Source organism: Aptenodytes patagonicus, chromosome 30 (assembly GCF_965638725.1).
Source record: "Aptenodytes patagonicus chromosome 30, bAptPat1.pri.cur, whole genome shotgun sequence".
NCBI lineage: Eukaryota > Metazoa > Chordata > Aves > Sphenisciformes > Spheniscidae > Aptenodytes > Aptenodytes patagonicus.
The window spans coordinates 824,254-846,796 of NC_134978.1; the positions used below are offsets into that span (position 1 = coordinate 824,254).

At 54.0% G+C, this 22,543-nt stretch overlaps 2 protein-coding genes across 8 annotated transcripts; one reads left to right on the plus strand and one right to left on the minus strand.

Moving 5' to 3' along the window:
* Positions 1-713: 713 nt before the first annotated feature.
* LOC143171718 (beta-1,3-galactosyltransferase 2-like) lies at positions 714-1,775 on the plus strand. The gene has a single exon (XM_076360740.1). The coding sequence runs from the start codon at positions 714-716 to the stop codon at positions 1,773-1,775; it is 1,062 nt and encodes a 353-aa protein (XP_076216855.1).
* Positions 1,776-4,476: 2,701 nt separating this feature from the next.
* On the minus strand, positions 4,477-21,776 carry ILF3 (interleukin enhancer binding factor 3). 7 transcript variants are annotated; one of them, XM_076360846.1, is made up of 20 exons: positions 21,730-21,776; positions 17,466-17,561; positions 17,156-17,382; positions 16,655-16,835; positions 16,220-16,367; positions 14,774-14,865; positions 14,284-14,379; positions 13,874-13,985; positions 13,320-13,417; positions 12,821-12,932; positions 12,611-12,721; positions 12,078-12,277; positions 11,497-11,667; positions 11,086-11,223; positions 10,596-10,772; positions 10,057-10,207; positions 9,820-9,873; positions 5,923-6,291; positions 4,918-5,049; positions 4,477-4,722 (listed from the first exon to the last, which is right to left on the minus strand). In XM_076360846.1, exons 2-20 carry the CDS (start codon positions 17,466-17,468, stop codon positions 4,589-4,591), a joined length of 2,706 nt encoding a protein of 901 aa, XP_076216961.1. In that variant the 5' UTR covers positions 17,469-17,561; positions 21,730-21,776; the 3' UTR covers positions 4,477-4,588. The 7 variants fall into 7 exon arrangements, with proteins under 7 accessions (XP_076216961.1, XP_076216959.1, XP_076216957.1 ...); XM_076360844.1 differs by having other exon boundaries at positions 10,057-10,210; XM_076360842.1 differs by having other exon boundaries at positions 12,593-12,721.
* Between the last annotated feature and the right edge of the window lie 767 nt (positions 21,777-22,543).

Genomic DNA, 22,543 nt, shown 5'->3' on the forward strand with positions numbered 1-22,543 from the left:
CCCTTAATCTCTCTCTTCCCCCCCCCTTGGCTCCCTCTCTGCCACGCCTGGGGCTCCCCCCGACCCCTCTGTGCCCCCCCTGCCCCTCCCCAGGATGCTTCCCCTGGCATCGTGCCCACCTGAGGTGTGGACCGTCACCGGGCCGGGGGCCGCAGCGGCTCCCGGGGTCCCCTCGCCGTCGCGGCATTTGCACCGGCCCCGGGGGGAGGCCATGACTTTGCCCTTGGCACCGCCGGCACGTTCCCTCCCTTATCGCCTTATCGCACCCAGTGCCTCTTATCAGCACCTGGCCCTGCTGCGGCTGCGCAGAGGTGGGCCCAGCCACGCTGGGGTGGGCGAGGGGACAGTGATGGGGCTGGGGGTGCCCGGTGCAGCCCCCAGCTCGGCCCGGCCCACGGTTGACGGCACCGTGAGATCCTGAAATGCGGTGGCTGGGGGCGTGGGGCTGGAGGGGCCCCGGCAGGTGGAGAGAGCGGGTGGGTGGGCGAGGAGCGAGCGGGTTTTGGGTGGCAAGCGAGCGGCTGGGTGGGTGAAGAGTGAGCATTGGGTGGGCACCGAGTGGTTGGGTGGGCGAATAGCGAGTGGTTTTTGGGGTGCAGGGTGGGCGGCTGGGTGGGTGCCAAGTGAGCGGTTTCTTAGGTGCCAAGGGAGCGTTGGGTGGGCCCGCCATCGCTCTGAGGCGCCGGGTCTCCCCCCAGACGACGGCCGGAGCCATGAAATGCCAGCTGAGCCTCCTGCTACTGCCCGTCCTGGTGTCGCTGGCGCTGCTGGGGCTGCGGGTGCAGCGCTTCGCCGAGGAGCCCATCACCACCACCACCACTGACCTGCGCGGCCCCGGCCGAGATGCCGCCGATTTGCAGCACCCGCCCAGGGCGGGTTTCCAGTGGCACAGGGCACCGGATCCGCACGGCAACCCCGTGGCCAAGCCGGCCCCTACCCGGCACCCGCTGCAGCCCCCCTACCCCCACCCCTACCGCTTCATCCTCAACCAGCCCCACAAGTGCCGGGACCGGACGCCCTTCCTGGTGCTGCTGGTGGTGACGGAGCCGGGGGACACGGCTGGCAGGAATGCCATCCGGCAAACCTGGGGCAACGAGAGCTCGGTGCCGGGGGTCTCCATGCTCCGTCTCTTCCTCATCGGCGTCCACCCGGTGTTCAGGAAGGAGCTGCAGCCGGTGCTGGAGGAGGAGAGCCTTCTCCACCGCGACATCCTCCAGCAAGATTTCTTGGACACCTACAACAACCTGACGTTGAAGACGCTGATGGGCATGGAGTGGGTGAGCAAGCACTGCCCCAACGCCAGCTACGTGATGAAGGCCGACCACGACGTCTTCCTCAACCTGGGCTACCTGGTGCAACAGCTCCTGGTGCCCCCCAAGAAGAACTTTATGACGGGTTACATCTACCGCAACACGGGGCCGCTGCGCAGCAAGGCCTACAAGTGGTACGTGCCCCACGAGGTCTACCCCAACGCCACCTACCCGCCCTACTGCGGCGGACCCGGCTACGTCCTCTCCGGGGACTTGGCCAGCAAAATCTACGGCATCGCCCAAACCTTGCCTGTCATCAACATGGAGGATTCCTTCATGGGCATCTGCCTGCACGCGCTGGGCATCGCCGTCACCAGCAGCCCTTGGGGCGTCTTCAACATGTTCTGGATCAAGTACGAGAAGTGCCGGTTCTCCCGGCTGGTGATGGTCCATCACTACCAGCCCGAGGATCTGCTGAAGGTCTGGCCCCACTTCCAGGAGGCGAAGGTGAGCTGCCGCCACTAGCCGCAGGCGGAGGGCTGAGCTGCGCCGGGGCTGCCGGGCACCGGAGCATCCCGCATCCCCGGCAGCGGTTACCACCATCCCCTCCCCGTGCCGGGACCTGCCTGTTTCGCACCCTCTGCTGACTTTTTGGCAAGTCTCCGGCCCTTGAGCGGCTGCTTGGGGCCGTCTCCAAACCTTGGGTCTCTCGGGGAGCCCTCTCTGCCGCCCCCGGCCCCACCGGGGGCGGGTTTTCCCCCCAAATTGAGCCACCAGCTGGTTCGCACAGCTGGAGCCAAGGGCTTCGTTCGCGGGACCAGCTACCCTTTAGATTCTTTAATATTATTATTATTATTATTATTATTATTATTATTGACTTTTTGCACTGAGCCTGCTGGGCTCGGTGGTCGGGGACCCCGCCGGCAGTAAAGCCGTGCCCGTGTTAAGTTATAGCCGACGTTTGCAATAAAAGGGTTGGAGCCAGCTGGACCGAGCTCGCCAACCACCTCACCTCTCCCGGTGCCGGCACCACGGCTCGGGCGCTGCGGTTGGGTTGACCCTGGCTGGACACCAGGTGCCCACCCAGCCGCTCTCTCACTCCCCTCCTCAACTGGACGGGGGGAGGAAAAAAAAAAAACCACCACCATAGCGAAAGGCTCGTGGGTCGAGCTAAGGCCAGGGAGAGCTCATCGACCAACTACCGCCACGGGCGAAACACTCGACTTGGGGAAATCCGTTTAATTTATTGCCAATCAAATCGGAGTAGGGTAACGAGAAATAAAAACTCCATCTTGAAACGCGTTCCCCGCACCCCTCCCTTCTTCCCCGGGCTCAGCTTCGCTCCCCCTTTTCTCTACCTCCCCTCAGCGGCGCCGGGGGAACGGGGGTTGGGGTCGGTCGATCGCACGTCGTCTCTGCCGCTCCTTCCTCCCCACGCTCTTCCCCTGCCCCAGCGCGGGGTCCCCCTCCCACGGGGCGCAGCCCTTCGGGAACAGACTGAGCCGCCGGCGGGCGCAGCCCCCCCCCCCCCCCCCGGCTCCGGCGTGGGGTCACCCACCTCTCCACCGTGGACCTCCATCCCGAAAAGCCGGCGGAGGAGGAAGGCAAGGAGCGAGGGTCAGCCCTCGGCCGCGACGAGCTCGCAGTGCCGAGAAGGGGGCCGCCCTCGCCGAAACGCCGGCTCCAGCCGGGCGGCGGCCCCGGCGTTTGCTCGGGCTGGGCCTCGCCGCCGGCGGCAGAACAAGCACCATCCGTTAACGGGTTGCGCGTGGGGCCAGGCTCCCCCGCCAGCACGGAGAGAACCAGAAACGCCGGTGCAAGGTGCAAAGTTTATTCAAAAAATAAACGCGCCGGAGGCGGCACGTTTACACACATGCAAAACGCAGGCGGCAGAACGGCGCCGGCGCAGTAACCGATAAGGCTCCAGCTGCTTCCAGCGCTGCCTAAAGGAGCTAAAGAGGCAGCTCCGGCGTTATTTTTGTTGGAAAAAGTGCCATTTCGTAGCTCAAACCCCGGCCGCCCTGCGTCTTCGGTCAGAGAGGTGTCATCCGGCGGCTGCCTGCACCCGAGAGGTGCCGGAATATTTGGGAGCAGGAGCCGCTCCGCGCCATCGGTTCCCCCGGGAGGGCACCTGGCCATTCCCAGCCCGGCACACGCCGCCCCACCTTTCCTTGGAAATCAAGTAAACCGCAGCCGTGATTGATGTTTTACTATGGTTTCGAGGAGTGCCGTGGTTACAGGCAGGAGCTGGCAGGGCCGGGCAGTCACCTAAGAGCCGCGAGGATTAACACCAGGAAGTCTCCGCTGGCGCCTGCCGTGAGCCGTCAACCCAAAAACCCCCCTCGCCGGGTTCAAGGGTCCCTCCTCGAACGCTCCACCCTCTGCCCGACACCCACCTGCGGCGCAGGGACGGGGGCAGCCCCCTCGCGCGGCGGGCCCGGGGAACCGCCGCCGCCGGCTCCGGCGCGGTGGTTTAATCACCGGCAAAGGCAATTAATTTGGTCTTACCCAAGGCTCCAGCCGGCCCCGCTCACTCCTCCGGTCGGCTCGGGCTGCCGCTCGCTTGGACGTCCACCACCTCCTCCTGGCCAAAGCCCCCGGGGGGGGGGCGTTTAGCCTCAAACCCGAGAGTTTAAGGTGATGAAAATTGCAGAAAGCGGGGAATATCCTGAATTTAGGGGGTTTTCAAGAGAGGGAGGAGGCCGCGGCACCGGCGTGCACCGTGAAACGACACGTTTGGAGACCAAGAGGTCAAGAGTTTTGTGTTTATTTGTCTACATTCAGCTTACTCCAGGTGTACTGCCTGAGGGATCCAGGCATACAAAACCCACTCTTTCCCACTGGTTTTTAAAATAAAATCTTCACTTATAAAACTGAAACACTAAAGCATTAAAATACAGAAAGCTCGTTTAACTCACTTCACAAAAGCATTAACAGATGACATATCCCTTATCTATTTAAAGCCATACTGTGTTCACACTTCCACGTCAATTTTTAAATAGAAAAAGGATACTGAAATTGTATTAACTCAAAAACAAACAAACAAACAAAAAAAAAAATCCTATTTAGACAAAGTTGTAATGGCAACTAACAAACCATTAAATACAGAGATGCCCAAAATACAGCTAAGTATGGAATTACAGGTACTCAACCATTAGTGACCGGTATCACAAAGAGCACTGCAACATGGAAGGGGGGGGGGGGCGGGGAGGGGAGGGGGGGTTTGTTTTGTTTTTGTTTTTTAACGTGTTTACCGTGATGCGATAAAACTGAATATTCAAAGGGTGGGCGAGCGCGGGAGGGAACAAAGCTCCGCGCCCGCGGAGGAAGGGGCGGCTTTATCTGTACTGGTAATTCATGCTGTGGTCGTTTCTGCCGTAGCCGCCTTGGGACGCTTGGTAGGAGCTGGGGGGGCCGCTGTAATTTTGGCCTGAACCGGGGGAGTTGTAGTTGGACTGAGAGGAGTATCCACCTGCGGAGGGGGGGGGGGGGGGGAGAAGGGAGAGAGAAGCTCGGTTACGATGGCGGCGTGAAAGAAAAAGCTGTTTTAACGCAGAATCAGAGCTTTTGCTCCGAGCCGGGACCCGCTGCCACGGCAAGAGCGCGCGCAGATGTACAGACGCTGCCCTCCCACAGAAAAATATATAGGGAAGTGTCGTATACTGACCTTGCTTACCTTGGTACGAGGACCCTCCGCCCCCAGATCCTCCCCCATAGCCACCGTGTGAACCGGTGTTGTAGGAGGCGCCTCCCGAGTAGTTATTTCCTCCGCCTCCGCGGCCGCTGTTGCCGCCGTAACCTGGAAGGGAGAACGCGGTGAGCACGGCCGGTCTCCCCCGGCGGCAGCTCTGCCTTCGCCGGCGCCCAGCGAGGGGGTTTCGTCTGCTGTTAGCAGGGGAAGGGACGATTATTCGAGGCGAGGCGACGGCCAGGGCCTCAACGAGCAAAAGCTCTCCCTCTTCCCGTCTCCTTGGGCTGCTAAAAGCGCCACGCAGAGCCCCGGCTGTCGGGGCAGCGGTGGGGTTTCCCCACGGCCTGCACGAGCACGGACGATCCACGCCGAGGAGCGCGCAGATCCTAAGCGCTCACCTAGCCGACACAGAAAGCAAAGACTCGATCACGAAATAGTAACTCGGAGCAGAGCGGGCAATTCCACCTTCATCCTCCAAAACGCGAGCGCATCTCCTCGGGGAGCAGGAGACCAGCAGGTTTCCCGGCCAGTTGTTGATCTCATCCGATTAAATCAACTAAACCCGAGCGCTTTAAGCCCTCCGAGTTCGTGGCATCGCGGGGCGGTTCGGGTGGGAAGGGACCTCGGAGCTCATCCAGTCCAACCCTCCCACCCCCCCGCCGCGGGCGGGGACGTCTTCGCCCCCATCGGGTCGCTCGCAGCCCCCTCCGACCTGACCTTGAACGTTTCCAGGGAGGGGGCACCCACCGCCTCTCCGGGCGAGCCGGGCCGGCCTCTCGCCGCCCTCGGCGTAAAGAATTCCGGCCTTGGGTCCGGTCTGAATCTCCCCTCTCTTCGTTCGGAACCGTTCCCCCTCGGCCCGGGGCTACGGGCCCGACTAAGTTATTCCTTTGTGCAGGACCAAGCGCCTACAGAGCGCGCGTGTTTCCCAATTACCTCAAATTCACATTTTACGCCCCAGATAAGCAAGCCAGCACTCACTGAATTTGCTCTCGTAGTTGTAATCGGAGCCTCCGCCGCCGGGCGAGTTGTAGGAATTGGAGTAGGAGGAATAGTTGCCTTGGCCGTGGTTGTAGCCTTTCTGTTTGCCCTGCGGCGGGCCGTAGTTACTGTACTGGTTCTGGTTGTAGGACTGCTGCTGCTGGCCCTGGTGGGACTGATACCCCGAACCGTAGGAAGGTTTTTGCTGCCCTCCGTGCTGCTGTTTCTTTCCGCCGTGTTTGGGAGGAACCGGCGAGTTGTAGTTATCGCCGCCCTGGTAGTAGGAGCCGTAGCCGGAGGAGCCGCCGCCGCCGCCGCCTCCGCCGCCGCTCCCCGAGTTGGAGTGGCCGCCGTTGCTGTAGAACTGGCCTAAACAGAGAGAAGAGCGTCAGCCCCAAACAGCGGCAGCATTTCGGGGCGGGGGGCAGGCACGCTCGGCCCTGTTTTAAAGACCAAGGCTTGTAAGACGACGAGATTTTTACCCTCGCGAACGCGAGGGTTTAGGACCGGTTTGCTCTCCGGGCTGGCGAAAGGCTTAAGAAACTGCACACGAGGCCGAGAGGTGAAACATCTTGTTCGTTTAAGCGGACAGGGAATCGTGAAATACATCGACATCGTACCATCGTCCGGTCACCCTGAAATCGCAGGGAACGACGCCCAGCCAGTCCTCCCACAGCTTTAATTCCAGTACGACCCCAACGTTTAGGACTAAGCTCAGGGCTACGACAGTTTCTTTAATGCATGTTACAACAACTAACAGTTATTACTTCGACGCTCTACAAAGATTTAAAATCTGGTGCTCAAACTACATTTGAGACAAGTCAGCCATCAACGGCAGCTGCTGCTCGGTCTCCGCAGCCGAGAGGCACGGTAACGAGGAAGAATCCCGTTCCCGTAATGAGGAATTCCGTCAACATCCACGCGGATCGCTCTAACCGCAGCGAGCCACCCGTCTGGATTTACACGGTGAGCGAGCAGCAACGATCCGACGGAAATCAAGGCGTGCGTGCACAGCTCAATCCTAGTTACCTCGAAATTCGGGTACTACATCTGGGATCCACGGTTACCGAAAACCTCTAACGGATCAAAAACACCCCCGAGAGCCCGGGTGCGACAGCACTGTACGTAGTCGAGAGTTAGTCTGGGTTTAATTTTATTTATCAAGAGTACTACAGTCAAGCTCTTCGAGCGATTCTTTTCCTGCCCCGTTTCCACATGTTGAACTTCGGGGCTTTCTTCGCGCTGGGCTCAGTGCGAGAAGGCTTACCCTACAGTCAGACTTGCCCTATTCGAAACTAAACTTATTGTCGAGGAAGAAAAGCCCCTAGAATCTAACTAAAAACCTGCACCAGTGTCCGTCGTGGCGTGTGCGCTCGGGGGACGGAGCTACACCTCTAGAAGAGGGGAAGACGTGCCAGCGCCTCCTCTGAAACGGAGGAGAGGTGGGGGAGAATTTAGTTAAAAAGGAGACAAAGAGTAAAAACCTCGTGCCCTTTGCTTCCGCAATTCCCCGGGCAGCTACCAGGACGACTCGTGGTAAAGGCGAACCCCAGCGCAGTTCCTAAATCCGGTGTGTTGTGAAGAGCCGCGGCTCTTCACGGCACCCAGCTTTTAATTTTTTTGAGCGTTTCATCAGTTCTTGTCTACGCCGCCTGCGCTACAGTAAGACTCTCTAGGCAAGACTTCCCCCCCCCCCCCCCTCTTCCGCAGAAGACCGCGATTTAGTTGTGCGGAAACGAGGTTCTGTCCTAAATTTACCTCCAGCCAAGAACGCCACGGTTGTAGCAAAAATATTTCTCCGCTGAACGAGAGACGCCTCGCTCCGTCACTTGTATTAAAAGCCCCGTCTTTGGTTCGAGCGCGGGGGCTTCTCCGGAGCGAGGGGTTACGACTGGCACCGTGTAAATTCAAAGCTGCGGATGCTGGAAGTTGGTCTCTCCCGAGTCAGTATTTCTGGAATTTCCATTTTAAACCAACACTTCATATTTAACTATGAAGTTTTAATGCTGTTTGGCATCGGATTATTTTCGACTTTCCCCGAATCAAAGCTAAGGAATAAAAATATCCAGCACACAAGTAGTTACTCTAACGCGTAGTCGCTTAAAAAGCGGCAGTTTTCCCACCTCATTCAGGACAGGATCTACTCCCTTGTATAAAAAGGTCATTATCTCAAACAACAGCTTTCTAAAAAAAATAGGGCATGCATTACTATTATGAATTTAAGTATCTGCTAAACACCTTGGACCTTTTTTTCCCTCCCCCCTTTTAAAAACCTGGTGCTTCGTAGGTCAGAGGTTTTTTGTTTCGCTTTGCTTTTGTTTCGCTAGTTTAATCAATCACCGAGTTAACTCGAATGTCGTCGAGCCTCGCAGGTTAAACCAATGCAACGGTGCAGGCTTTGCAGCTAAAGAACAGTGACAAACAAAATACAGTTTTAAAAACGAATCCCGCAGCAAGAATAAAGGACCAAAGACTTGGAATTCAGAGGCTGGGGTCTCGACTGGCCAATTGCGAAATTCCCCGCAATTCCCGATTCCGGCGAAACGTTAATTCTCCAGGCGATTAAGTACTTTTAGGGCAACGAGCGTTCTTCAGCGCGGCCGCCGAGCCCGCAGCCAGCGGAGCTTTGCCGTGAGGTGCTTTGGGCCCTTTATGCTTGGCTCAAGAAAGCCCATTTTCACGTTAGTGAACGGATCCATGCGTTTCCAGAAGTTACTAACATGTTTACGCTAACCCCTGATGCCTGGGTATTTATTGTATCAGGATCGGAAGCACAATTACAATACCTTTGAAAGTACACTAGCTACCAGCCACAACAAGTCACATCCCTCAGCGTTAATCCACCAGCGTGTTACAGAGGATGTAGGATTAAATTTTAGCACACACGATTCCACGTACAAGTCAACATTTCGCATGCTTAAAAAGCCGGGCTGTCCTATATTCAGAGATGTTGAAAAGTCTTCCCGATATCGAGAGGCGTGTACCCAACTGCTGGGGTTTATTAAAAGGCTCAAATTTTGTACAAAACCTGCTGTAAATTAAGACAAAGGTAGATTAAAACACTTCAGTTTCTTAAAAATAAAGTAATGCTTTCCATAAAAAGCAAAGATGGGCTTTTTGCCTTTGCGCTGAACGGAGCTGGCTTGGAAATTTGTGCGAGGTGCACAAAACCGTTCTCGGATAATTGGTTCCCCCTGTTGTGTACATCGATACAACCAAGTTCAAAGGCAAATCACAATAAAAACTGCCACTGTCTTAAGTTCTGCAGGCTAAGAGAGTTTCAGACAAGCTGCGGTGAAAAGCCACTGTTGAGAAACCCAGTGAAGCACAGGGACACAGCACGGACACTTTGGGTTTTGGAGTTCGAGAAAATTGGAGTAAAAAGCTGTTTTTTGTGCAATACTTTTGGATGATCTAGGAAGACCCAAAATCATGATAGCCGTAGCAGTCTGTGAAAAAGTCACCTACAAAAGGGGGAGACAGAGCAGAGAAAAAAAATTAGAATTCTTTTGAAGATGGCAAAATGCGCCACATTTGAAAGTCATGTTTTAGATTTCTCTGCTCCTGTCACCCCCCAATGAAGGCTTCTTCTCAAGACCAATCGCGGTGTATTTTCAGGAAAATCACATTCAAAAGTGTGGCCGATAGCTTCACATGGCTTAAAGCAGAGAAATTTAAAATATTCACAGTTTTAGAGGAAACCTGAAGTCACCTGGATTCGCGTTTTAACTTTTAAACGAGTACACGAGCCATCTTTCATTACTTCTCATTCAAAAAAAAAGAGAATCCCTCGAGAGGGCTTCAGCGTAAGCGCACCACCGCACGGTGCAACCCAGTCCGAGTTTCACACCCCCAGCAGATCGACGCGTTTCGAAATTTAAGATGAGAAACACTTACTATAGCCTGCTGTCGCCGAATTTCCTCCGTAACCATAGCTTCCGTATCCAGCACCTAGGTTAGAAGAAAACGTTTAAATAAGAGGAAATCGAAGCACGCAAAGGCCTCGTATTTCCCGTCACGCTACGGGACACGACAAAAGGCTAGAGGGGATGAATTCGCCTCTCGGGGGTTTGGGTAGTTTGCGGTACGTTCAGCGTGGAAAGAGTCAGGAGGAGGCGGCAGGCAGCATCTCACCTGCATTCATGTAGCCGCCGTGATTGCCGCCGAATCCACCCCTGCCTCTCCCGCGGCCTCGGATGTTGCCGCCTCTTCCACGACCGCGCATGTTGGGCGGAGGGGGCACTTCGTTGTGCATGGGGCCTCCCATTCCGAAACCCGGGTTGTGCTGCTGAGGGAAGAGAGACGCGTTACCCAGCTCTGGCTTCCGAACCGCAGCGCCTTGCCTCCGGGGTGAAAACAAACCTTTCAAAAGGACGTCCCGAGCTCCAGAACACGGCGGGTACCCGTCTGCCTCGAAAGGAAGAGGGGCAAAGCCAAAAGCGATGGGGGTGGGTACCAAATAAGGGTAATCTCCAGAAAACAGGGGCGGTTTTCTGTAAAACTCGATGGTATTTCTGCTTTCAAGCCCAATGGCCCTTAGCAGATCCCGGTTTCCCTCCACGCCTTCAACTATTTCCCCTCCCAAGACGGGATTAAAACCATAGAGCAGGAGGCAACGGTACCACGGAACTGGTAGTCACACCACAGAGCCGCCAAATTGCGAATTTACTTACTTTCACCGCAAACTTGGGTCCTCCCCTAGCTGGCACGGGGGCTCTCTTCTTCTTGTTTTGCTCAATGGCAACCGGAGCATCTGGAAACAACTTCTCTAGCGCGGCCAGAGCAGCGTAGGCTTTTGCCACCTTTTTATTTGAACCGGCTCCTTGGAATTTCTGCCCGTCAACCTCCACCTTTGAAAGGGATTAAATCATTTGCGCGTAAGCGGAAAGGGCAGGAACAGAAGCTGCCGCTTGGCAAAATTAACCATTTTTTCTGGTGCCTGCAGACAATTCCAGAAGTTGGAAGTGTTCAAGGTCAGGTTGGACGGGCTCCGAGCAACCTGCTCTAGCGGAAACGTCCCTGCCCCCTAGATGATCTTTAAAAGGTCCCTTCCAACCCAAACCATTCTGTGATCTTACGATTTTAAATTCTTACTAAGGCTGTGAAGTTACGGATACCCGAGCCGGGACGAAGGCACAGAGAGAGGGCCAGAAGTCGCCTCACCTCCATGACAAAGCGCTTGTCGTGGCTGCCACCCGTTTCCGAAATCAGTTCGTATTTCAGCCCACGCCGTTTCTCGTTAAGCTCCATCACGGGATTCTTGCCGTGCTTCGTCAGAATTGGTCCCTGTTGTTTCACATTCTGGAAGCAGAGAAGCGGTGATGAAACTCCAAGAAAAACCCTACCGGACCTGAAGTTGCTTCCAAAACACGTACTTTGGAAAACCTTTTAAAGGAGATAAGCTTGGAATAAGCTTGCCTGATGCTTTCACCTCTTAAATTGCGCCGTCACAGTAACTGAACTGTACGGTACGCTGTTATAGAACCTGCTGCTAAAAGGCGCTTCCGGCGATGTCCTACAGCATCGTCCCAAAGAATGAGAGCGGCCCGTTTCCCCCTCTGCGACCGCGCTCACCTCTGGGGTTTGATCTGAAGGAGGAGAAGCAGCCGTGGGCGTCGAGACAGTTTCTACTACAGGAGGAGGAGCAACGACGACTGGCTTCTGTTCCGTTTCCTCTGCCGATTCGTCTCCTTTCCCAGATTCTTTGCCTTCCACTCCTGTGGGTAAACCCATATCTTGCAAGACCTAGGGTAAGGAGAGTTGGAGAGGAGATTACCAAACAGCGCGTCCCTCAAAGAACCTCTGGCTCTCACGTGCCCTACCCAGTCTGGGGTAAATACTGGAGAAGGCTGCTCAAGGCTCCGTTTATTAGTTCTGTTCGAGTGCCAGGCATTCCCCAAATCCCGCAGGCACTTCAAGACCCAAGAGGCATGAAGTCCTCTGCCCTGAGACTTTACGCGCAACAGACCACGCTGCCTTGGTGGTTAACTTCTCCCCTCTCTGTCCGGAAGGGTTTCTGACATTTCTCACGCGCGGTCGTCGTCATGACCGTCAGCCCCATCGATCTGGTTGCCCTTTGCAACTTGAAGAGGTCAGCAATCAAACTGCCTCTTAACGAGAGCCCTCCGGCAGGGATTTACGTACACAGCTCTTACCTTCACCGCCACGTGCAATTTGGCCGTCTTTTTGGAAGGCCCCGATGCCTCAAACGTGCTGCCATCGATTTCCACAGACATTGTAAAGATAGGAGCGTGAACGGGACCGGTCTGAGAGACGAGTTTGTACTGGAGCCCAGGTTTTAGCTGGTTTAGTTTCATCAGTGCATTCATGGCCTGGGGAGGTTCGAGTTTTTCCTCTGAATACAGAAAAAAAAACAAACCCCAAAAGTTTGCGGATGTTTGTCATCTTTCAGAGGAGCATAACTGATTTCAGACAAGTTCTGATCTGCAGTTTCCTCCTTGCGAGAGTTTAAGTTGCACCAAGTAAAAATCTTACAGCGTTAAGGGTTGTTGGTTTGGTTTTTTTTTTTTTAAATTCACATGCCCCGAAACCCCTATTTACAGCATCACCCAAGACCAAACACTTGCAAGAGTTCTTCCGCAACCTGCCCCCCCCCCCCCCCCCCCCGCCTCAGCCCGAGAACAGCTCTCGGGTAGCCGCTTGTACCTACCTCTCGTTAACTCAATACCTTTTTTCTGAATCTTCTTTTTCTTTTTGCTGGGAGACTTCTCCTCTCCGTCCTCCTCCATCGGACGCTTCATCGGGGTGACAGCGTACGTTGTACTGGGAGGAATCTGGACTGTAACAATCGTAACAAACAACCCTAAGTATTCCGGTTTCCAGCAGCAAAAGCCTTGGAAATGTGATTTGGGTTTGGTTTGTTCCGCCAAGTACCTACCAGTATAGTCAACGGGGTTTTCATTCTTTGGTTTCTTGGGCATTTTGGAAGGTAGGGGATCCATCCCCAAGACTTTGTGAAGCTGGCCAAAAGCAGCAAGTCTCAGAGCATGCTAGAAAGATTAAACGTGTGTTACTGGGACGCGCAAGCGGCTACACCAATCTCTGTTCCCTGCACAGTTTCAGACAGGAACATTCTACCCACCCCTACACAGAAATCCTCATCAGTTTAAATAGGACTCTCTGAATTTTTGAAGTTCAACCCAAAATACGGGTCATGGTAGCAAGTCACTATTTAAAACCTGATACTTTGCTTCTGGTTGGCCAAGCTACAAATTCCTTATTGGTGTGGGACCCATTTGTATTTCTTTTACTTGACTAGATATTAACAAAGTTAACACCGACCTCCGTGAGGTTACTATACTACCATTAACCAATATGGAAGTTCAGAGTCAGTTGAACTGATTAAGTTTTCGTAACATCTGTAGTCAAAACTATACCTGAGCACTCTGTGTGATATCTTCCCTTTGTTGTCTGTCTAGATGCCCAATAGCATCAGTGGCTTCTTTTTCACAAGGATCATAAATACCAGAACCATCTGAAGGCAGGAAACAAGGAAGATATGCAGAGAATTATCCTGGTGTTTTCTAAAGAAACTAAACTAAGTATTCCCTTGGCATCAATCAACACTCATCTCTCGAAGAACACGGACTGACATGATCCATCCAATGTCCAACATTCTGAAACTCGTCTGGACTAGTTTACACGTACAATTAGCAGTGAAGCTGGTCACGACCACTCAGGGAACCAATTTTACGCTTGTAGAAACTGGTACCTCTCTCTACAGGGGTTTAACGTCATGGGTCCGTAGCTCTGAACACACGTGCCCTAAGGAACAGCAAGGTACTGTAGTACCCGTGTACGCTGGGGGCTTCCTGAGCTCCGAATCTAGGCTGCCCGCACACATAACAAGGGACCGTAACCGCGCCTCGAAGCTTCAACCGCGTTTCATTTCAGCTTCGCTTTGAAATGTAAATGCAGAGAACCACCTAACCTGGCATAACGATTCCCGAGGCAAGGCATTCAAGAACTCTCCTCAGAGCCTCGCCAGCGCCCATGGGTCTGTTAGCAGTTCCAATAGATTTCTCACACAGCAGCTCTAGAGGCTGAAAGACAGTTTGGAAAAGTGAGAGAAGCAAAGGCAGGCGCTTGCGCCGCGATTACGGCTAGAAGCTGCTTCAAATTCACAAACGGTTAAACGATTTGCACCGTAGAAATCGTTAATCGGTACGACGATTCACACCGCAGACATCTGATACGCGTCTTTTCAGGGCAGAAACTTTGTTTGCGCTACATAAACCTCTAACTTAGGAAACAGAACGTGTGCAGGCTGAAGAGAGCTGAACACCAGCTTGGAGAAGTGGTACCAAAACCCCCAAAAATGAAACAAAAAAGGAAAATTACCCATCCTCTCAGCGGTGCCCAAGTAGGAACCCGAGTACACAGGTCTCGCAGCACTCGTATCACTATGACGCACGACTTCAGCCCGTTAGCCCTGGCCTAGGATAAGAGTCAAAAGCAGACACGCATTCAATAAAAACACCAAAACTGCTCATTCGCAGACATTCATTTTTTGCGGTGCTACTTTGTCAAGGGTAAACAGTATTTCGCGTTACCATTTTATAACTTATAACAATAACCGTAGTGTACAAAGGCAACATTACTCTTAACACAAAGCAGCAGCTATGCGTCTACTCTTTAAAAAAGGTTCCTTCCGAACGTTTAATTCGCTTAAGTGCCTCTTTAGCAACTGTACCGTCGACAGACGCTAAGTTCAGCACGTCTAACTATCATCCGACGTTAAATATTTTAAATAAAAAAAAAAAAAATAGTTAGCCCCTTAATAGTTTACGAATTTTCTACTTAAAGACAAATATAAGAACAAAATGCAAACCTGGAACCACTTGGCGTGTCGCAGTGACGCCAAGGCAGCAAGGCATTTCTGCCTGTCCAGAACGTCCGGGGAGTCGTTGACTGATAGCGTTTCTATTCGTGGATGGAATAAGAAGACAAGGCACAGTTTGACCAAGGGGGTTCTGTCAGGCGGAGAGGGGATGAGGCAGCTTCCTAACGGGCAGCTGAGGCTCCCAAAAGATCCTGATCTAGATCCTGTACCTGGAAGGATGGTCTGCAGTGCACTCGCCTAGCGGCCTTGCTTAGAAATTAAAACTGCAGAGAGGGGGGGGAAGTTCAATTAACAGGGGCGGACTGAAATCTGTTCTGCAAGGAGGAGGAGATGGGGCGTGAAACTCGATGGGAGAGGACAGAAATCCTTTGCGACTCGAATGAAGTGGTAGCATACGAGGCCGGTAATAGATAACAAAGGGAAATTTAAAATAAACCCCCACTCTGCGTTCAGAGCGTAGCTTTAGTGGAGGAGCCGGGGGGGAAAAGCTTTGCGAGGATCAAGGGAACCCCCTCCGCCCATAAGGCTTGACTGCCCTGGCCCCAACCCGTGACAGAGAGCGTCCTGTTGGTCAAAGGTCCAGCGTCCCTAAAATTGACAAACTAGAAGGCTTGGTAGACGAGGTCAGATATCAAAACCATAGACAGTCAATAGAGCACAAAGATATTTTCCAGTCTGTGCTGCAGCAAAATTGAAGATATGGTTTGAAAAAGCTCAACGTTTCTGAAGACCAGGGTTTTAGATAAGGCTAGTGCAGAGGGCGCGCGTCTGAAACCCGCCAATTCGACAGCGCGATGCCTACGATACAGAACCCATCGTAATTCAAGCGCAAAAAACCGCCTGTGAATTCTTATTCCAAAGGGAATTTTGAGAGCGAATGGAGAAGCTAACTTTATCCAAAACTCTGCATCACTTTCTGGAATTCTGAACTTCAGCTGATGAAACAGCCAATCGAGGAGACCCAGAGCACCTATCATTCTTGCTGCAACACAAACTGTGTGGAACATCCAATTTCATGTACATGCAAGTCATTTAACAAGAAGCCTTCGAGATTTTTTTTTAAATGTATCTGGTTTATGTTTTTATGTCACTGTGCAGGCCACTTACATGGCTAGGTACAAAACAAGATTAATACAACAAGATGACGTATTAGTGAACTAAAGGCCCAAGTCAAAAAAAAAAATTAAAATAAAAGGATAAAAAAAAAAAAGAGCAAAATCCCATCTGAAAGGTGCTACTCAGTTTCGGAAGCTCAGTCTGAATACACCGTAACCGTGATCTCATGAGGTTGGTGTTGTCTTACGGAATTTTGGATTTGCACAAAAATAATTGTAGCCGCTTCGGCTGAAACTGAAGAGCACGCTTTACCAGTGAATTAGCAACGGAAATGTACGGGTTTCCAGCCGACTGTCGGCTGTTTTCAGTCTTCCATACCTCCAGCTAACTGTTTTTCCATTTCTTCTCTGACTACGGGCGACGTCAAGTGGATGGTCAGCGTCAACGGCGGCTCTTTTGTGTTCTTAATTACAATTGCAGCATCACCAACCGACTGGATTATTTCATATTTGTCTTCGGTAATAGCCTGCAATACAATTTCACCGCTCAGCGATCGTCCGATTCATTTCTGAGTGATTTGCAACGTCCTTTTCCAACAAAAAACAAGGTCTATAAACAAAACTTCAGCTAACAGAAGAGAAGTTCATTTAACGAGGCAATTCCAGAATAACGCTACATGTCTATGAAAATTACTTCTCCAAGACAGAAAAAGGGTATCAAACCAAACGTCATCGGTGCCTTTTTTAACCATTTAAAAATCCGTTTCGCTCGTTCTGTAACAAGCACACACGAACACTGAGAGGTTTTACTCACAGCAAGCTGGACTCCGAGATTGTCAGCTACTTTCTCCAGGAGATCTGTGGTGGGTTTATCTTTGCACAAAAGAACTAGCTCAAGATCCAAGTCCCCCTTCAGTAACAGGCCTTTTGCTACAAGCCCTACACGCATCACTCCACGCAGGGTCCTTGTCAACTGCTCGGTGGCCTTCTGATCCCTGCAAATATACAGGGCACAGTCACGACGGCTGCAAAACTCAAAGAATTAACCGCAAGCCGGGTAAGCACGAACGCTCAACCCAAGCTAAGGGGTAGACCTGCAAAGATTAAATACGACGCACGACCCCCGCTGAAGGATTTACTACACCTGCACGGGAAAAGTCGCTTCAACCCCAGGTTAGTTAATTCCGCTTGGAATTTCCGCCAGGGAAAACAACTTTTCCAACTTCAGTGAGCGGATTTTTACTAATCTAAGTAAGATGGCGCTACCGCTTCCGACAGCACCCTTTACAGGCAGGTGTTCGGTGATGTTCCTTACCCTCCTTCCTTGTTTTCCTCTTCGGCTGCCGTCTCCATGGACTCTGTTTCTGGCTGCTCCCCGCTGACTTTTTCTTGCTCGTCGATCCAGTCGGACACAGCTTTGAGCGCTCGCTCCGTGTGGGACACCATATTCTGAACTGCCTCCAGCTCCTCCTGCGTCGGGTAAACGGCCGAATGTTTGGCCATCACATGGCGGTCATCGTTCACAAAAATACGCATTGGTCGCTGAAAAGGGAGTTTGAAACAATTTTAGGGAGAGCCGAAACACAGAGATTTATCTCGCGAGTCCAAAACCTCCCGATCCTTACCATTTTTGCTTTTGAGTGTCTCTCCAAGCGTTCAAAATGTGCTTATTTAGATTCTTCCACCAAAAAGACTGTACCGGTACCACACTTTTCTGTAATCTGAAAGCAACAGAAAACCGGTTAGCAACGCCGGCAGGCTGGTCCGTCCCCGCAGCCCGCTCGCTGAGCGTACACAGGAACAGAAATAACTGCCACTGGTAACTGGAAGCAATAGCAGAAATCAGAAGTATGCGAACTCGTTAGCGAAAGCCCAGTTTTCTGCTCCTGATGGCTTATTCTTAAGACCCGAATAGTGCCCGTGATAACGATTACAGCCAGGTTTGTCACACAGCTGTCACCCCAACTTGCACGGACTGCCCCCAAAGGAGGTTTGCATTAACTGCCCGGCAGTTTAACAAGCGCCATACGCTCATTTACCTCCCAACAGTTCAGCCGTGGAGCCACGGCCGAGCACGCTGCACAAGGCACACGCTTTGAACCATTCCCCCGTACGATCTCCCCAAGAAGCAGAGACACCCCAGGAGCCCGAGCTGCACCCGACTGCTTGACCTCCCCCCCCCACTTCTCGTTCGCGGCCGTAAGTATATTATTTTGGCTCCTTATTCCCAAGAGGCTTTCCCATTAAAACTGGATTTTTCCAAAGCTCCTGCTCGTATTTCTAAAACAAAGTGCACTGAAGGTAAAGCACTCCCCGATACACGCCGGAGCAGCCTGCACTGGGGAAATTAACAGTCTGTAAGCTAATATAATTCCACGAGGTAATGAACCAGGTTGCCATTGCCTGGTCGCCAAGCGCGGCGAGAGCTTTCATTCACGCTACTCAGAAGCAACTACTTGTAAAAATCTCTTTGCCACATACCGCTTTTTACCCCAAATTCATCTTACGGCCTGCTTTACAAGCCTGCTTTTAATTAGGATCAACGTGAGACAAGTTCAGTAGCCGCATCGAGTCTCTCCACTTACTTTATCAGGAGGAAAATAGTATAAACTTACACCAGCAAATCTGGTGTTGAAGCAAGCGCTCGCGACTTCCAAAATTCAACAGATTAAGCCGAAATCACAACAGCTTGTTTCCGAACAAGAAGCCATTTTCGAAGGGAACTAACCCGCTCCGAGAGCCCGAGCCCCAGCTGGGGCAGTGAACTTCTTTTGTTAAAATTCAAGCACTTTGTTCCTCTGTTTTAGCCAAGAGGCCTTTGAGCAGAGAAACATTTGCGTCCCGCAGGACTGACTTAGGCTCTGTGGGAGAAGACAGCTTCCCGAGATCGCCTTCAGATGCGAGCAGGCTTCTGGCAAGAACTTCAAAATGCCATCTCGCACCCGCTGGGATCGCCTCTTCGGTATCAATAACGTCGTTTCCCGCGCGACTAGCGTAAGAATCAGCAGTTGCTTGATTCACGGTCATTAATTTGACCAAACACCTTTAATAAAACTCTTGATTTACCTCTAACTGAAACCGCACAGGGGCAATCCCAGGCCTGCAAGCACCCGATGTTTCGTGGTAACTCCAAGAATCCTTAAGTGCCATTTAAAAGCATTGGCACAAGCGAGGCAAAGGAAGAGCCTCAAGCGCCTGAAGATGATGGAGATGAAGGTCATCATCTGCATCCACCAGCTGTTTCACTTCGTTTTACAACCAAGTACACATCAGAACTGCCTGGTAACTACGGCTTTCCAAAACACTGCTGGAGAAAGTCAATCACCCCTCAGTTATTCCAGAGCTCACAACCAAATCCCACTTCTCTGGGAGTCCGTCCGCTCTGAAGGAGTTTCACTCGAAATGAAACCGGACCGAAGCTTGCTTTTGCTTTTTTCCACTGGAACCTACCCCAAGTCGGCCCGTTCCCAGCCTTGCCGGTAATCGCTACGTACAGCTCACAAACCCAATGTTCTACTTTTTACACTTTACAGACGACACAAACTGCAAGCAAGCCCGACCGATCTCAAGTATAAATTGTCCAAGATACCGGAATAGTAATAAAAAAAGAACAAATAATTAACTGCCCAAATACTTAGCGCTTTACTAGAGTAATGCCATTGTAACTCTGTAAAATAACACGAAGGGCCTGGGCAGAAATCAGGACCCCGCTGCGCTACTTGTTTCACAAACAGAGCTGGGGCTCACGACCTGGAGAATTTTCTAGGATAAAATCGGGAAAACGCGTTTGCTCGAGCCACCATCGCTGGACAGACTCGGTATTCTACGGCACAGAAATACCTCCGATTCCAAGCCTGCAAATATTTACGCCCAGGACGGCTTTGGTATTGTTACAAATCTGGATCTAATTGTAATTAAACCCAGATGTTAGCGCCCGCTGACCAGGGAAAATTATTCCAAGCTACCTGCGAGAACCCACGAGGCGCCTTCTCACGTTTGCGGGTGCCAGCCTCCCAAAACACTCCTCCCTTGGGTGGGACCCCAAAGAACTCGTACGCTCTGTACACAGTTATTTTTCTTAAAGCTCCCTTCATTTCCTCCAAGGAAGGCAAGAAGTTAGTTGAAATCCAGCCTAGTGAAGCATGTTTCTACAGTCAGAAAATACTACAACAGCCCAAGAAACGAGAGTCCTGTTTCCTGCGATTTCTAAAGACGGACGTTATCGCTCTTCTTGAAATCACTGAAGTTCATTTCTAGTGAGAACCCAGGAGCTGATGCTGCAGCATCACAGGATTCACGACGCACGCCTCTTGGGGAAAAGAACCACAGAACAAGTTAAAACCACAAACGCGCTCAGTAACGCACAATTCCTGACATCGCTCTTGATGATGATCGTCATTAGAATTTGAGAAAAAAGAGAAACTTTCAAATTCCACCCTTGTTTTAAGCCTCGCCTGCTCTGCCCTGCTCTCCCCCTCCTACGATTTCCACTACCAGCTTGACTTCACCAACAAACTTTCCACTCCAGTCGAGTCTTCCAACAGAAGGAACAGACTCTCCAAAACATTTGTTGGGGGGTGGATGAGAAAATGATAAACAATGCGAAAGCTTGAAACTTCTGCCCTAGATAAGGGGGAAGTTTAACGCACGTGAAGAAGCGCATTTCATTTCAGAAAGCTTCTATGTTTTAAGTAAGAATTTGTCATTTTTAATCTGTGTTTTTAGCCTATCATGCCTGAACAGGACGCTTGGAGGAGTGCAAAGCCTTAATGCCTTGCTTTTGTTTGCCAAAGCTCTTCAAGGTCTAAGGACACCGACAGCGTCTATTCCCCATCACAAAGCTACCTGGCTGACCGAGGTGATGGCAAACAAAAGCTTTCGGCTCTCGCAAAGCGGCAGTGACACGTAAGGAGGTTTGTTTTTTTTTTTCTGAACCGTCCAGAAACTGAGCGGCTACAAATAACGGGATCGATGAGAACGAGGGGGATTTCGAGGAAGCGATGGGAGAGCCCGGATAAACCCCCGGAGAGTGAAGTTGAGGACCGGAGAGCGCGGTCCTGTCCCTAAGGGGAGGACGCGGGAACTTAAATCACACCAAAGGGGATGTTTCCACCTCGCCCGTGCCCCCCCCCACGCACCCTGAGAAGCCCGAAGGCCCCGGGGAGCTGCTGCTTCCCGCCGGGGCGGGGGGGGAGTCGGGAAGGGGGCCCGGGCCCCCCCAAGGACCGACCTTTCCCTCCTCCCCACTCCCACACGGGCAGCACCGCCCGTCCCCACGCGTGTGCGCGGGGAACCGACCGCCACGGGGTGTAGGGGGGGGGGGAGAAGGGGCAGGCGGGCCGCTGCCGCCATTTGCAAGCGCGGCGAGAACAAAGCGGCGGCGGCGGGAAATGGGGGGGGGGGGGGAAGCACAGCGCGACCCCCCCCCCCCCCCGCCCCGGCGCCGCGACCCCCCCCACATCGTGAGGGGCGGCTGCGGGGGGGGGGGGGGGGGGGTCGTGCGGGAGGGAGGCGGGGATGTGGCGCAGCCGCTCCCCCCCCCCAATTCCTGAGGCCCCCCCCCAGCCCTCCCCTCACTCACCCCCGGCCCAACGGCCGCCCGCCGCCATTTTGTCTCCACAGCACAATGGGCCGCGCAGGGAGGGAGGGAGGGGAAGGGGGCCGGGTCACCGCCGGCGCGGCCCGCGGCCCGCCGCCGCCGCCGCCGCCACCACCCCCCCCCCTCCTCCTCCGCCTCTCTCTCCCCCCCCCCCCCCCTCACGCACACACACACACACGGGCCTACCCGCCCTCCTCCGCGGCCCGTCCGCCCGGCACCGCCCCCCGGCCCGCCTCAGCGCCGGGCTCCCCCTCAGCCCCGGGGGTTGGGAAGGCGGTCGCGGTTCCTACCGGGGCCTGCCCGCGGAGGGTGTGTGGGGAGGGTGGGGGGGGGGGGGGGGGGCGGCCTGCTGCTGCTGCTCCTCCTCCTCCTCCCTCGGCGGCGGCGGGGCCCGGGCCTGGGCCTGGCCGCGGTGCGGGGCGCGGTGCGGTGCGCGGTGCGGCGGGGCGCGAGACTGCAGCGCGGGGGGCGGAGCCGCCGCCGGCGGGGGGCGCGCGGCTGTGCGCGGGGGGGGGGGGGGGGGGAGAGAGACGGGGCGTGAGGTTGGGGGGGCGGGGGGGGGGGGGGATAGGGAGTCACGTGGAGCGCGGCGGAGGGAGCCAATGGGTGAGGCCGGCGGGAGGGTGACGTAGGTGGGAGGTCGGTGCGGCGGGAGGTATTGCGCAGGCGCGGGGCGGGAGCGGCTCGGGGAGGGGGCGGGGCCGGCCGGGGGTCCACTCCCCCCCCCGCCCGCCTCTGGGGTGGGGGAGCGGTGATCCCCGGGGGGGAGGCGGCCGGCGGCCTGAGGGGATCGGGGGTCTACGGGGGCCAGTGGCCTGAGGGGACCGGGGGTCGGGGGCCTGAGGGGGCCAGTGGTCTGAGGGGACCGCTGGCCTGAGGGGACCGGGGGTCTGCAGGGGTCGGGGGCCTGAGGGGACCAAGGGGCGGGGGCCTGAGAGGACCACTGGCCTGAGGGGACTGGGGGTCTGCGGGGGTCAGGGGTCTGAGGGGACCACTGGCCTGAGGGGACTGGGGGTCTGCGGGGGTCAGGGGTCTGAGGGGACCACTGGCCTGAGGGGACCGGGGGTCTGCGGGGGTCAGGGGTCTGAAGGGGCCAGCGGTCTG